The sequence below is a fragment of the Haliotis asinina genome, chromosome 16, assembly GCF_037392515.1.
Source record: "Haliotis asinina isolate JCU_RB_2024 chromosome 16, JCU_Hal_asi_v2, whole genome shotgun sequence".
NCBI classification, from domain to species: Eukaryota; Metazoa; Mollusca; class Gastropoda; order Lepetellida; family Haliotidae; genus Haliotis; species Haliotis asinina.
In genome coordinates this window covers 48,225,431-48,242,722 of record NC_090295.1, presented here as the reverse complement: position 1 = coordinate 48,242,722, position 17,292 = coordinate 48,225,431, and the positions used below count along the sequence as shown (strand labels likewise).

The window sequence follows — 17,292 nt, the reverse complement described above, 5'->3', positions numbered from 1 at the left end:
GAGTGTGTTTACACTATCGGTAAACGTACGCGGAAAGCGCAACTTGACCAGTAGATATTTTTACACGCTCTGCGCATGCGCACAGCGAGTCCGAAATTAATGTGAAATCTTTCTCACTCAGTGGAGTGTTTACACGATCACATGAGGCCAAGTGAAGGCAAAGAGGACAAGCGGCATCGGGTGGTCCGGCACGCTGACTTGTAGACATATGTCATATCGTATCCCAATTGCGTAGGCGCGGATACAGCTTTTTGAGCAAGGGAGGGTGCACTTCAGTTCCACCCGAGTTTCAGTGGCCATTGCACCCCCACCCAAGCCACCCCCGGAACCGCCTTAATTAGTTGTGTAGATCGATGCTCATGGTATTGATCACTGGATTTTCTGGTCCAGATTCGAATATTCGTCATCATACAACTCCAATAGTGCTGAGTGCTCGTCACTCCAATAGTGCTGAGTGCTCGTCACTCCAATAGTGCTGAGTGCTCGTCATTTGAATAGTGCTGAGTGCTCGTCACTATATAACTGGAATGATGCGGATGTGACGTTAAGCCAACTCAGCCAGTGCTGAATGCGGCGTTGAACACCAACAAACAACAACAGAAAATGGCCAAGAGTGCTAGAATGAACAACGATCTATACAACCAGGGCGAACGTTATCATGATCGTCTAGCCCTGTATCCCACAACCAGGGATGGAGAAGCGTTGTGGATTCCCTAGCCTGTCGTACAGACACTGAACCAAAAATATCCAAATTATGGGGCTCCTTTTATTTATTTTTTTTATTTTTTTATTATTATCATTATTTTAATTTTTTTTTAAAATTATTATTATTATTATTATTATTATTATTTGGGGGGGTTAATATGTGCTTTTCACATCGGTAAAACATGTTCAGTTCAGCGTTATTCTGGGGATTATAATCGGTTTGAATATATGGGCATTCCAACTTCGATCTTCAACTGCTATGACAAGGCTGTCTGGTCACTGTGCTTGTATTGCCTGTATAGTAAGTCCTAGGTCCAACACTCGTTCACTGAATGCCATCAACATAAACATGCTCATGGAAACGACAAAGGAACACAAACGCAATTATTCCTATATTCTTGTCCAGGTATCATGCTTTGTTGTACAACTGATTGAAACACAGGAAATATATAAAGGAATACTTGTAATTTCATGTTTTCCCATATTGGTGAACCCAACAAGCCGATGGTGATGATGATGATGATTATGTGGAGATTTAACGAGCGCTTTAACTGGCTCCCAGTGTCTTTTATTTCAGTAAAAAAAACGTAACGCATTGTCCCATCAGTTTCACTTTATTAAGTTTCTTCGCAACAATAAGGACTGACCATTCCACTATCTGGGAGGGTGGACTGGGACCTACTCACAAAAATATATATGTTCCAGAAAACTTTGCAAGGTTTCATACGTGAAAAGTCAATATTCACAGTATCTTCTGAAAAACACTGAGAATTATTGTTTGACTCCTCTTATCTGAGACATTTCTCCTGAAACAACAGTCCCAGGCACCCTTACATTATTAAATGGTCTGTCCCCCCCATTCGTGAAAAACACAACATGACAGCAACTAACGCCATAGCATGCAGAACCAGCTATTTGATGAATGTACATGGACAATTCCTCGGTGTTAAGTCAGCAAATACATCCTGAACACCACTTCAGCACTCAAAACACTACACTCTTACACAGGCACATATTTACAATAAAACTTTGGCTACGATTGTTTTTTTTCATTGGGTGGGGGTGGGGGGGGGGGGTTTGAATACGTTTTTTGATAGAACCGAAAAAAGTATAAAGAAGAAAGAAAATTGGAAAAAAAATCGACCATGCAGGTGTATATTTACTATTATTCACATTTTTTGTAAAATTTAAATTATTTTAATTGTACAGGTGGGGAAGTGATTCACAGTATTCATTAAAAATATACCATTTTACTTTAAAAGGGTATATTTGGTTTTAAAACATGTACAGTTAAATCTGGCCTTCTGTAAACCTGTATATGAACGTTGATGACATACAATATAGACATGTTTTACACGTGAAAACTGTAAAACAAGCGTAAGACTTGACACAAAATTCTAGTCCATCAAAACTGATTTGCGATTTGCCTCTTTCTAAGATACCAGTGACATAGAGCATGGCATATCTGCTTAACAATAAGCTACGTTTACACTTAATTCAAGCTACAAGGGTGAACAAGGTCTCTGGACAGTATTTAGAAGTGACACATATAAGGATACGAATTTTATGGATTCTCCTGATGGACCGAGTATATTCTCCAAAACTTTGTTCCTCATGATAAAGAAGCTTTCATCCATAAAAGTCTCTTCCTTACAAAGACGAAGTTGAGGATCAAGGTAAATACAACCAATATTCAGTTAATCCCCACAAAAGTAATTACTTGTTCTAATGTAATTGTAACTCATGACGCAGAGCATATTTAGAAAAAAAAACATGGAATCTTTTTGTCTTGGGTTTCCCTACCAATATGTAAAGAGAGATCTCACTTCATAAATCTTCTTGTTGAAATTATAACCAAAAATACCTTGAACATTCCTGGCAGTTCACATCTGAAGCAATCTATCTAAAATTGGCACATCTCAGACAAATTTGACACATCCAGTTTGATACATACTGACTTGACAGAGGCAGATAACCACTGCCAAAACTTATGAGAGGAAGAAGTGGGAGGTTGAGTACCAAAAGCACAAAACTAATTTTGCTCCACTTTAGGCCAGACCAATCTTACTGCTTGTTTTACAGAACCAACAGTCATATTTTTTCAAGAAGAGGAAAAATAATAATAATTAATTTTACCTGCTAAAAAATAACAATAATGTGATAGGCGTGAATTACCCTTGAAATCAAAAGCCTAAACTCACTTACATATATTAAACTGATATAAACAAACTAAAAGAGTTAACAAGAAACCCATGTGGGTTTTCGATTTGACTGGTGATGTTTTCCCACCACCTACTTCCAGGTTTTCTAGTGACACAAACCTGTAAAACAAGAAATAAAATAGGTCTGGCCCAAGATTAAAATGGGATTGTACATATATTTTGTACAAGTAAATAAACATGTCATCTCTTGATTAAGAACACATATTTCATTTAACCAGAACTGTCAGGGATAATATGGTTTCAAAATAATTCTGTATGTACAATGAGAGTTATCACTGTCATGCAAATGAATTGCATTTCTTCCATAAAAACATAATCCTCAGAAAAGGATTCACTTGTGTTCTTAATGAGAGTGAAAAGCCAAACATGTAGGTCAAATCTATTTATTTACAATTTCAGATAACAACTTAACAAGAGACGAACAACAAAACCATTAAAATACCATGCATCTGAATTAACAGTGAAAACAACCTCACAGTGTACATGTACGATCAAAGGTAAATCTGTTGAATATCCACATCTCATGGCAGTCATGTACATACACGTGGCCCTGAACAAGCATTAGGTTATGAAGGGCCAATCACAACATACACCATATATTTCAAACTGCAGCAGCAAAGATGTATAGCCACACAAAGTCTTTGAGAAGCATCAATACAGTGAAGCTTTATGGATATCAACTTGTGTATTACAAGGGACATTACTGTTCAGAGCAGAATAATATATTCCCAAACACTGCCCCTCATATTACAGAAGCTGATGTCAATCGATTTTCAACCACTTATATAAAGACATGTTTAGGGTTACTGTGATAGGTCACTTGGCCCCATTATGTATATTTACATTTCATGAGGAATAACAAACATTCTGGTGTTATGATATCGTTTACACCAGTTAATTATCCATGGTAAGGGTCCGCAGGGAATGTCACTGGGCCCTGCACAGTGTGTTGCAACACGTAACATCTAGTCTAGGTCAACTACAGTCCCACTAAAACTGTATAACGATGTACTTTAGCTATGAATAGCATTTTACATTTACATCAACATTTAACTAGAATGGTCAGAAACGGAGCCAATAATACACATTGAAGAATGTTACATATCTGGGAGTTGATTGAACACCCCCAAAAGTCATTTATCTTGATTATTGGATAATAAAGCACAAGATTATGATTATTTTATAGTGTTGTTTAACCCAACCGTCGGAGAGATTCATGGCAGTCCGTTCGTCTGCTTCTCGGTTTGTTGTTTAATGTCACACTCAACAATATTCCAGCTATATATAGTGGCAGTCTGGACTTGACACGCCAGTGATCTATATCACAATCTTCTATCTACACAACTGCGCCAAAATGACATGCATAAACTATGTTGGCAAGTCTGACCACCCGGTCCTGTTAGTTGCCTCTTTCGACCAGCAGACATTGCTGAAAACCAATTCTAATCCTTGAATCTTAACAAAATCATGAGAATTATTATGTACTTTTATGTGAGTATTGATGAGAACACCTTAGAATTTTAATCTTAGCCAAATAGGCAATAATTATCAAGACCAAAGTCTGAAAAATACATTACTATGGCTGATGAGAAAAATTGAGAATAAAATATAAATAAACATCCTAAAAATCACAATAACCTCACAAAATATTTCACACTAAAATTTGTTGTTCACAAGTGGACTGTTTTCAATCAAATGCTTTCTAGATCAGGAACCAAAGAGGTAGTATTCCTGAATTTTGACTATCTTTCTTCACAACAATAAAAGCCACTTCAACACAATCGATCCATTAGAGAACTTTTGAGAAACAGCCGACACATAGAATGGATTGCAAATGCAGGATAGCTATTCTCTGGAACTGATGTTGCATATTTTAAATGCAAATATTAAATACTTTTGAGATATGCCCTAACCTCTGCAATAAATAACCAGCACAGTCCTTTACAAACTATTTCATACACAACATGACACGACATGGTAGCAATACACAAGATTTTTGTCTTCAAAAAATAAATCTTCAATGAAGCTGCTCTCAAATAAGATTTCATAAACAAGCATGATGTTTATCTACATTACAAACAATACTCACATGTAATGTTACATACATGTAATAAGAATGCTTTTGTCTGGTTACACACCAGCAATCTGTTATGAATTGGCAATGAATAATCCCTTTAATAACATAAGTAAAATCTTCTCAATGCCCTTACAACATAAATACCAGTGTCATGTAAATCATTAGACACCTACAACTCGCAAGGATTAATAATTAAAAACAAAATCGTTTGAAATGACCCCCAATGCAAAATACTTCACAGAACAATACCTTGTCATGATGTATTGTACTACAAAGCTTTTTTGAGTCAGGGGTCATCTCACTTTTTTATATATTTTTTTTTTCTAATCTAAAGACAGGTGGGTCTGTGCTATAACTGCAGGATTTTTAACTTGGTTTTTCTCACTTAAGTGAAAATATGTTCAATTGATGTCAGTGTGGCAGTTTCTCAGAGACAAGTACTAATAAAGCTATGAAAAATGCAGATTAAAAATGCCTTTTAAACTTCAAGTTACATTAAAACTTTACAAGACAATTCTCCAGAAAAAAAGATAAAAATCTCTCATTGACATATCCATCTTCAACAACGGTTAATCAAACCATTGATGTGGATCTTAAAATCAGATGGGATCTGAAGTTTTTGTGTTGCACAAAACATTTTCAAATTTGATAACAGATCAATGCTTTCACTAAAATGCTCTTCCACATTGAACATACATTGTGATCAACTGTAGAAATCTAGACAAATGCACTGGTGGTATGATGGACACCTGGAAGGATCACGCGGTAAGTTGATCGGAAAGTAAGTTAACTTTTCATGTCATGATGATATCTCAACAGCAAATAAAACAAGTTTAACATAATATTCAAGGAAAGCATATATAATAATGAAAGTAGCTTCCACTAACTCTTAGTATAGTGAGAAACATTGAAACATACTATCTCCTTAAGTTAACTAATATAACATTAAAATGGTTATTCTATTACTGACATGCAAATTGTTTCCTATGTCATACCCTGGCTATGCATATTGAGGTATTTTACATCATTGATGGTGCCTCTGACATCAGTTATTCCCATTTAAGCCCTGTAGTTAAATTGGGATGTAGTTCAAATGGGAAAAGTTCTTATGGGAGTACACCATGACAATCTGGTGTATCTGAGACACAATCCTAGCGGTACCATCACAACAAAGCTCTTAATCAGTTTAAACATTCCACAAACAACACATGGAATACATTTAGGTAAAATTTAATTTCCAGAGCCTCTTGTTTCAAACAATCAACAAGTACAAACACAATCAACAAGTATTTTCAAGACATTAATGGCATTACACTCATTTTTTTTTCATTTTCTAAATGATCTGTTGTCAAACCTACTGGCTTGTGTCATGCAGACAATAGAATATAGAATACTAGTACATCTGGCCCTATGTACAAGACAAGACCAGAACAAAAACTGATGTATACGTGAACGATGCATCTAAAAATTAACAGGTGTTTGAAGTGCTAACTTTTTTAAGCACAGTAGTTTTATGTGATTCAAGCTGTGGAAGTTGTATATACACCTATTTGTAACTTTCCCAATTTCTACCCAACAGGGGAAAACATTTTCAAGATGAGGCATTCATTTCTCTTCTTTAGTCAAATGGGCCATTGCACATGGCTAAATCAGACTTTCCTAAACAAAAGGCTGCATATAAATGTCAGGATGCACCTGTGATGGTGACACAATGCAAATAACAAACTGGTCTAAATGAGAACAAATTCATTCAAAAGGTCTTACTTTGAAATGAGATCAAGATTAGTGCAATCTGGTGCAAGTGATTAGGCAATGTGTCAAGGTTAATTACACATTTTTGTACACCGACAATGAAAAAGTTAAACTGCTCTTGCACCTTTCAGTGATAACATTTGAAAATGATAACAATGCTCAGGATGAATCCTCTGAACAGAATTTGTAAATATCAAATTCCCTCAAAAATACAGTTTTCTGTACACCAATAAATGTAGAGTTAAAACATTGATATATTTGTGCACATAGATGGTATGATGTCACTATGAAACCACAGTCCCACTGGTTCGTAACTATGTCCAATAGTAATCACCATGGTAACCTTGTAAAATGCCTTCCATGTTTGATGTGAATAAATATGCCTCAATGATTGTCTGGAACACAGGACATTTTGATCTGTACACTGATAATAACCATTTGAGTTATGACCTAGATCTTTCTGTCATACAGCAGAGTGGCAACCTGTGGCAACCTGTATACGTACAATGAACAAGGACTGGATTGTTAGTGATCAGGACATCTCATTTGGTCAACTTCAGTAAACGGTTTAATAAAGGTGACAAGTTTCATAAACACAGGACACTAGCTGTTATCATGCTCTCCTAACAGCAGCAAGAATAGACTCTCCTAGTTTACTTGCTGCTCTCCTGAACAGCAGAAAAACTCTCCTGGTTTACTTGCTGCTCTCCTGGATGGAGCTGCTGTCCTCAAAGACAGTAGGAATGGACTCTTTTGGTTTTTCCTCAGACTGACCTTTGCTCAGTCAACACCAGAATCCACTGCAAATCTCAGCCAAGTTATTAAGTCAGTCAGTTCCAGTTGACTGCCACCAAGGTGGAATCATTCAACAACCCTTCACAGATACTATGTGATACTTATGAACAACCTACAGAACTGAAGCAACACATCCAGGCATCATAGAGTAATGACCTATCCCAGTATGAGGCACGAGGTCGTGTAAGCCTGATATCACCTGCACCAACTCAACAAGCTCTCCTACCAATGCCAAGTAAGTACTTATGTGTTAAATCTGGACTAGTGTATGCACTTAGTCTAATAGGTAGATATGACGACACCACATCCACAAATACCCTGTGTTGTTACGACAAATAATGCATGAGGAGAAATGAATGATGTAATCATAATAAATAAGCAGTCAACAACTAGGTGTAAGTCATTGAAGAAAGTCAATGCCCACGCTATTTACGACTCTTCCATGCTTTTTGTAAATGCAATTTTGCTATGGATGTACATAACCTCATATGTATATAAACTCGACACACTCTGTTCAGTGAGTATTGCAAGTATTTGGTTGCCATTTTCCACTATAAATAACCACTTGATGTGACTGATGGTGCATGACATGACATGACATGATCTGACCTTGTGAACTTCACATGACTAAAAAGCACATATTTACAAATATATTTTCTCAGAGACCTGGATCAACTACCAGACCACACAAACAAACCAGTTTGATTAATGTCAAAATGCTCCCCGTTGAAAATATAGTATTTCAAATACACTTCCAGTCAAACAAGTGTCAAACAAATAAATATACATACCTTTTTCATATGTACCAAATTAACACGTCTGTACCCACAAATATCTCCATCACTATTCTCACACCCTACAAAACAGCAATCTTCACAGCAAAACTAAGCTGTTACTTTACCCTCCCAAGATCACACTTGCTGTTCTCTTCATCTCCCTACAGTTTGATATACTAAGTATATTATATATAGTCAAATGATCTATACTCTGATGTTCTCAAACTTTGGTTGTCCCTGTCGGCATTAGGCCTTCATCTTCTTTGGGTGTGAACCCACGACTCTGTCCACGAGCTCTTCCTCCAAAGGTAATGGAGCTAGCAATTTCATCAAAAGTCTTGTTCTTCGTCTCCGGAACAAAGAAGAAGATGAAGATAATGGCAGCAACCAGAATAACAACAAACAGCAGGTAGGTGTAAGCCTCAAGTCCATCCTACAACAAAACATGTAAACATACGTCATTAGTATTGAACAAATTATTTCAGTGTTTATGTTCATCATCAAAACACTAGATGAGGTTGCATCCCACATTCAAAACTAATGCCTTAAGTACTTAAGTACCAAGACAGGTGAAAACCGATGGCTGTGTTTCCATTGGTCCTTATGACTGACAGCTTTTTTATTCAGGGTTGGTTATTGTTATTGTTTATTATTTCCATCTTAAGATATAGGGCCTAGAAATAGATGACAATTTTCAGTCTTTGAATTTTCGTGAGTGACTTTAGTCAAGATGGATCAGTGTATGTGAGTGAATGTGGCAACTATCAGTTGCTGCACTTATCCAAAGATGTAAAATAAACCTTGATTGACTTAATTGCAGTGTCCATTTAAAACAATCTCCTTAAAATGAAATATTTCACTGCCCAGTGCTCCAGTTTGCAGTGTATAAGCCTAAAATACGCTGTGAAAAAGTTTAAATACTCAAGAAAAATAAATATAAGCCTATGAAAAAACATGAAAACATTTCTGTTTATGCTAGGCCATAAAAACAATGCCTATCTACCCAATACATCAAAATCATGTTGAGTATCGTACCAACTCAAGCCAATCAAACTTCATTTTTCCACCTCTTAATAATCACAATTAAAAAGCTTAATTAATTCTAAATGCAAATAAAATGTGAAACAGATATAGAATACCAATTGTGGTTTGTTAACCCTTCGCACACTCTAAAAATACCAACCAATGAAATAGCTGTTTTCAACTGTTTTTAACTAATCAAAAGTAATATATCTTTCTTTTCTACGCTAAACATCAGAGGACTGCTAGATGAATTAACAGGCAAGTACTGTGTTTCACAATCAGAAACAATTGCCAGTGATAAAGTGAACAGCTAAAGACATGCAAGTTTCGATAAAATGAAATCTCATAAAAGTACCCGTTCATGTTTATGTCTTCTATTTAAACACTTAAAAGCAGAGTTGGGTTTCTGTTGCTGTTCAGTATACAGTAGATGGACATATAACATTAGCAACATGTAAGTGAAACACCACAATGGGAACCTAATCCAGAAGAGGGAATTTAGACACCTGATATCGGCAATGTTTCTGGACCGAGATGTTCCCATTGGACAGAATATTCTTGGAACAATAATGTATTTGACATCTGCATGATTCCTGCTACCTACCCTGAGGAAGGGAAACGTCCACATAAGAATGAAGTTGCAGATCCAGTTGCAGGCAACGGAGAGACTCATGGCGGCGGCACGAGATTCCTGTCTAAAGATCTCAGCCACAATGGTGAATGGGATGGGGCCTAGAACATTGCAGTGTTATGGTGAGGAATAATGGCTGACACTGGATGATAGTATCTGGGACGGAACACAAGAGTACTGGCTAATCTCACACAGTTTAATTTCTTCCACATATGTAAAGTCCTTGGGCTGGTATTAGTCAAATATAAACATAAAATTTGGAAAATGATCCTTTGAACAACAAAATCTGCCTTTTTAATAGATTACATATTGCTTACATAAAAATGAAACTGTGTAGAGCTCCATATCGACCTTTACATTATGATAAATATCTTCACTTTTTGTTTCTTATTCCATATATTATCTTTGACAATGGGACTTTCTGTCAATAACTTTCAATGGATTTTTACCATCATGCAACTTAGGGTAATCAGAGCTGTGTTGTGTACACAGAAGACATCATTAATGAAGTTGTTCAAGTCCGAAGCAAACACAAGAACTAACCGAGACCAAGGGCAAATCCCACGATGTACAGATGCATGAGGATGATGCAGATCATAGCAAACGACGAATGGCTGTCCTGAAAACACAGCACACGTATTGAAAAGTCTGATCAATCTCAATAGTTGAAAAAGAATTTGCATTTTAATGCCTGAAACTGGACATGATTTAGCCAGTCTTAGAAATTCTTTCCAATGACAAGGCCTTCATTCCTTGAAACAATTACAGCCCAACGACTGTCGTAAGTCAATACTAAAGTATCAGAGCTATGATCATGCTTCAACAAGACTTTGACATATCCCATCATATTTACTCAGTTCAAGTTAGCAGAACAATCGAGGCATTGACAACTGGTTCCTTGTTATAATCTATTTGGCAATAATATCATTGGGAATTTTACAAGTTCACAGTTTGTTTCTACATGTATAATGCCACATACTGTGATATTCCAGCTATATGGTGTCGGTTAGTAAATAATCGAGTCTGTGCCAGGAAATCCAGTCATTGAGACCATGAGCATTGGTCTAAGCAGTTCAGATATGATATGTGTCAACCAAGTCAGTGAGCATGACTACCTAATCCCATTAGTTGCCTCTTACAACAAGCATTTGTTGTCCACGACCAATTCTAACCTGGATGTTCATAGGTCACTTGTCTACAGTACAATTTAATCATCTGAAGATACATCTGACACTACACAACACGACACAACACAGCACATGTGAAACAACTTACCTTAAGTGAAGGATCGAACTGCAACTGCAGGAAGACGGTCATGAGCACAAAGGATCCAGCCATCACACACATTGGCCACAGTAGCAGAGGACGACGTCCTAACTTCTCCATCAGGGGAACCTGCCACACCAATAAGTCACAGACTGTTCAAGTTCTCCACAACAGGAATGCAATCAAACATTGATAAGGTCTAAACAAATCCTTTCCTTTAACCCTAATATTTGAAGAGACATATGCTTTCATGAAAACTCTACGAGTTGTTAGATAGAAGATTTTTGGGGAGTGATATAATCATTTGTTAGCAAGTCATATGAAACATACACTTTCTGCCATCAATTACGATGTCAGTAATGAAAATAGACCTCTCAAAGCATCTGTATACCGGATTTGGTTTGCATGCTGGTAGGACATGGCTGTTACAGCCTGAGTCAGTTTAGTTTTACATGTACACCACTTTCAGCAATATCCCAGCAAAGACGTTATCACAGCAAGGGACACCAGAAATTGGCTCCCCATCTTGTACCCATGTGGGGAACTGAACCCACATTTTCAACGTAATAAGCAAACATTAAGCATTAAGCTATCCCACCACACCACATATTTAGATAAATGGACAAGTCATCCTAACTCAAGCCCTCAAAAGGTCTGTTCAGGTATAGCAAGAAATTTACTTACGGCAATGACTGTTGCAACAACATTGACAAATCCAGTGCCGACAATGACGTAAGGGATATTTGTTGACGAAACATTTGCTTGGGCAAAAATGAAGGCGGAGTAAGACATCACCTGCAGAAAGAGTAAAAGACATAGAATTTAGTCACTACTGCCACCTCAGCTACATGTGTAATGCCATAAGGTCCTCTCTCCTTCACTCATGTCACCACATCATCCCTTTATGCCAGGCAGGTGGGTGGGGGGGGTGATGGTGATTTTAAGGGGGGTGTCGCCAATCATCATCATCCCAACTAGCCATTAATTATGAATGGTCCCTTAGTCGTTCCTCTGATGCCCATCTACTTGACTTGCAGCACCGGTGTCAAAACTCCAATACATCAATCCTTCCCTCCTTCCCTCCTACACCTCACTAGATGGTCCCTCTAATCCTTCCTATGACACCAACATTTTTAACTCACTCACTCACTCACTCACTCACTCAAACTTTCCATCTGCTTGACTTACAGACCACTGCTGGCTGACCTGGATTACACAGGGTATCAGTGTTGACATCCTCAGGTCCTTCACTCACTTACTCCCTCAGTCACTCACTCACTACCACATCTTTCCATCTATTTTACTTACAGCATTGATGCCAGACCACTGCTGGCTGATCTGGCCTACACAAGCTATCAGTGTTGGCATCCTGAGGTCCGGGGTGGTCAGGAGTTCCTTCAGGGTGAAGTTCTTAGCATTTCCAGACTTCTTCGCTTCCATCCTCATCTCATCAATCTCGTCCTCTACATCATCATAGCCTCGTAGCCTCTGCATTGCTGGTGAAATTTGAAACAAATGTTTCATTAAATTCTCCAATGCCTTGCGAATTCAGAATCTTATTCTTAAACACTGACACCCATTACTGATTTATTGATTTGCCTGTCTCAGTTTCACACATTTTACTACAACAATAGGACATTCGTGGCACAGTGGAAGATGATGGAACCCATCTTCACACAAGATTTGTACAAAATTAACTGGGTACTTTGTAGATTCCATCTAAACCAGCATTTGATAAGGACAAAACTTTATGGATGAGCAGCTTCTCAAATCAGTTGGAGGAACGTTTCGATACAGTGTCTTGTATCATTGTCAAGTCATCATATTCTCTATTCACCAATAAAGGTAACATCAGAGCAACTGACAAATATGGGGCATGACAATTCATTTATAATATGATTGGCACATGTCTGCCTCATCCTTATCCATACTCCGTCTGTAAGGAAACATCACTGAGCTTAATGTCGTCGATAACATTCTGTGTTGTTAATGCACATTCAGCTAATCAGCCTATCAACAGGGGAGCTGAGATACCAAATGATGGTTTAAAGAGTGTTAATTAATGTACAAACAGTCAACTGAGATGTCTTTGTTGTGCCAAAATATAGAACAGACTGATGCCATATAATATGAAAATGATACCAAATTATCCAGCTTCTCGCAGCCATATGGAGAGCATGTAGGATTGGAATGCTGTCAGGTTTGACAGCTTCCACAGTATATTACTCAAAATCACTTAAAATCACTCAAAATCAATCAACTACTCTCTCATCTAACATCTCTCAATTTAGCATTATTATTATAAAAAGGTATGATAAAAGCTGATGATATCATAGGCAATCAACGTCTAAGGGAGATAACTCACCCTGTTTGGTTTCCTCTTCCATGTTTTTAGATATAAGCAGCCATCTTGGACTCTCCGGGCAGAAGGGCAATACCAACACACAGACAAGGGAGGGGATGGCATTGAAGGCAAACAACAGTGGCCACAGGTAATCAGTTCCTGAAACAAACAAACACCACATTTTGACACAGAAGCAAACTGGAAATGGAAACAACACAACCTTCAATAGGTGAAGGTGGGAGGTAGGTAAGGAGCAATATTTTGGTTTATCTGTTCATTGTTTAACCCTGCACTCAGAAATAATTCCAGCTATATGGCAGTAGTCTGTAAGACAATGGGGATTAGACAATGCAGTGATCAACCACATAAAAGGTGGTCAACTCTTATGACAGGCATCAGTGGCTGAAGACTAGTCGAAGCCCATGAGTGTCTGGAGCAAAGAACGGCACCAAACTGAGGATACAATCATGTCTTTGATATTTCAGGTTCTTAGATCAAGTATCATTCTAATATTCCTGGGTAAAATTCACAATAGGAAGCCACAAAATGTGAAACTTTGTCAATCTGCACAAAACTTTCCAGATAGAATCTCACAAGATTTAAGCAGAGAAAGTCATCTCAAAATAGTCCATAATAAAACCAAGATCTAACCAAAATGAATTAAATTCATAGGTTTATCAGTGGATACAGTGGTATGGTACAATACTGTATCAGTCACAAGAACAAGAGTATCCACCTGACACATCAAACTTTAATTTCGAAAGTGTTCAGTGCACTTATCTACCTGTTTCTCATCAGAAACTATGTAATAAAGACTGCGGTTTGATTATCAACAATAAAATTCATTTATCAATATGTTTACCTAGAAGTTCTGCCATTCCCAGGATCTGAGAAAACAGAATTCCCACGGTGATGGCCAGCTGATGACAAGTGCCAACAGCGCCACGAATTTTCTTTGGCGCTATTTCTGTGAGATACAGCGGCGCCAAGGTAATATTTAACCCAGAATGCAATCCAACCAAGACTCGAGAGAGAATAAGACACTCAGGGGACTTGGCGACCACTGTGATTCCACCAAGAATCGCAGCAATGAACATGATGAAGGTGATGACGACCATGCCGCGCTTTCTGCAACAGAAATACAAGAGTGTTAAAAAGGGAATAGGATCTGAGAGGCATTACTCTAGATCACATCAAGGATGACCAGAAGTTGGCTAGAACCCTTGTAATTTTGAGTGAGTATGCAATATTCAAGCAATATCATGGCCAGGACACCAGAGATGGACTTCACACATGGGAACTGAAGCTGAGTCTTTGGCGTGACTAACCACTAGGCCTCATTTGTTTAGTTATGATAAGAAATTGCTGGATGATAGCAATAACAGTTTCGGGTTCAAAGCCTCAAATGAACAGTATTTTATTTTTTCTGGCATACTGTGAGTGAGTTAGTAAGTTTAGTTTTACTCAGCAATATTCCTGCTATATGGCAGCGGTCTGTAAATAATCAAGTCTGGACCAGACAATCCAGTGATCAACAGCATGGGCATTGTTCTGCGCAATTAGGAAGCGATGACATGTGTCAACCAAGTCAGCGAGCCTGACAACCAATCCCGTTAGTCACCTCATACGATAAGCATATTGCCTAAGACAGACCTTCTCGGGGTCTTCTGGCATGCAGAAAACTGCTGTTTCATTATTTAGCACAAGTTAACACAAATGCTATAGTCATTAAAACAACAACGAACTCATGAACTCCAGATCTTGTGTAACTGGGACATCTGTGTATGAAAAATCACATGTTACTTGTCATAGAATGCAATAGTTATCCCACCTAAACATAGCACCAAGATGAGAACAACCTCTGGACAATCCTTCCTACCTTCCAACGGTGTCAGCAACTTTAAGTGCCAGGAAAGCACCAACCATTCCAAACAAGACAAAGGCAGCAACAGTCGAAGACCACAGGAGTTCCAGCTCCCATTTCTCAAGCAACAGCGACTCATCGGCCCCGAAATCAGCCGGAGTTTTTTCAGCTGGACCTGGAGTTGTTGACGCGTTGCTGGTGTCTGACACTGACGTGTTCAGGCTGTCTCGATAGGCAGCATATGCTTGTATGTTGCTCCAGTTACCTCCCCTTCTCTCATAATATGTGGCATTGTAAAAATCTTTAATTATCTGAAAATTGAAATGAAATATGATTTTTCACTGAGAGGAACAATGAGATGATTAAATCATGAAAATTGAGAACTATCACAAAAATCTGTGACTACTTCAATTACAAGAACAGACTTTATGGTTTAGAGTAAGTAATGTTTTACACTATGTTTATTTCAGGAAAGTCACGGTTGGCGAAAATAGAATTGTACCTTCCCCCCATTCAGGTAAAAACTAGAGCCCTGGCCTTCCCTATGGTAAGCAAACGCATACCTATACGATGAACGTAAGTGCGTTTGGTGTACTTATTTACATGCTACACATGCACAAAATAAACATAAACACATTTGAGACCGTTATCTAGATGTTCTGGTAAAGTCTTAGTCTAACTTAAGGCGTTCATTACGACATATTGACAGTAATATTTATTTCTTGTATCAAAAATTTTAAACAAAAGACAAAACACTCACGTGTGATGGTGTGTTGACCACACCTATCTGATATCCATACAGGAAAGAGTTTCCAAACACAGCAATTGTTATACTGAAAATAAGGGTGAACGTGTAATTCACTTCTCTCTGAAACACAAAAACAGAACGCGTTAGTTATTTTGAATTTTAAGACATTAACTGACAAGTTTTCACGATTACTTCCTAAAGCATGCGCGTGTATTTGCCGTGAAACTCGGTGATGCACAAATGTCGATTTCAATGTCTGGGGATTATTAGAGTTATCTCCCTTAGACTATCCAAGCTGTTTCACGTGCCTGTGAACAATTCGAGCTCTCTCACTAATAATCCGTAAGTTACTTTGTATGTCCTAATAGTATTTGTCATTAACGCACCAGAACATAATCACAAGATAAACGAGGATGGTGTAGGAATTGTGAGACATATTGTTATGACGGTGTAAATCGATCGTCAGTCACATGGAACAAATCACACATTGTGAGAGGCACCGTATAATATACATGTTGCATCTCTCGCATCAGTGACTTTGAAAGAAAACGAAGTTTCATTTAATAGGGAAATACCTAATGGGTCTCAGCTCGTCCTTAGAGCACACAATTAATTTTTGCCCGCTTTCAACAGTCATTAAATAAAACGTTCAGAACAAAACTGGGGGTGCGCACCCTTCTGGATCAGCATCTGATTGTACTCAACGGGACTACTCATTAGCTATCAAGTAATTAATTTGTGCTGGTATCAGCGATATATCCTCATATTGTCTGAGACAGCCGTAAAGATATTTACGGGTACATTGGTATTCAGCAACCCATGCTTATCGGAAGAAGCGAAGAACGAGATCGGGTGGTCCCGCTGACTTGGTCAGCACTTGTCATCGTATGTCCAATGCGTAGAGCGATGCTCATGCTGTTGATCATTGGACTGTCTGACCCTGACTAAGTATTTAAAGACCGCGGCGATATAGCTGGAATACAGTCTAGCGTTAAGCAAGGTTATCCTATTGTGTGGGAAAAATTTTTCTCCCGTGCATGTAAAAGCACTGAACAGGCAGACGTTTTTGTTGCCCGTAAAAATCAATAC

At 38.0% G+C, this 17,292-nt stretch overlaps 1 protein-coding gene across 2 annotated transcripts in view; it reads right to left on the bottom strand.

The window, feature by feature from the left end:
- Positions 1 to 1,303: 1,303 nt before the first annotated feature.
- Positions 1,304 to 17,292, bottom strand: part of LOC137268933 (solute carrier family 2, facilitated glucose transporter member 3-like) — a 99,885-nt gene continuing 83,896 nt past the window's right edge. For both annotated transcript variants that reach the window (XM_067803552.1, XM_067803553.1), the window contains exons 4-13: positions 16,216 to 16,323; positions 15,471 to 15,766; positions 14,454 to 14,719; positions 13,613 to 13,750; positions 12,556 to 12,743; positions 11,932 to 12,042; positions 11,257 to 11,376; positions 10,525 to 10,600; positions 9,955 to 10,082; positions 1,304 to 8,760 (exon numbers count right to left, since the gene is read on the bottom strand). In XM_067803552.1, coding sequence (XP_067659653.1) covers positions 8,548 to 8,760; positions 9,955 to 10,082; positions 10,525 to 10,600; positions 11,257 to 11,376; positions 11,932 to 12,042; positions 12,556 to 12,743; positions 13,613 to 13,750; positions 14,454 to 14,719; positions 15,471 to 15,766; positions 16,216 to 16,323 — 1,644 coding nt within the window. In that variant the 3' untranslated portion in view covers positions 1,304 to 8,547. The remainder of the gene's footprint in view (positions 8,761 to 9,954; positions 10,083 to 10,524; positions 10,601 to 11,256; positions 11,377 to 11,931; positions 12,043 to 12,555; positions 12,744 to 13,612; positions 13,751 to 14,453; positions 14,720 to 15,470; positions 15,767 to 16,215; positions 16,324 to 17,292) is intronic.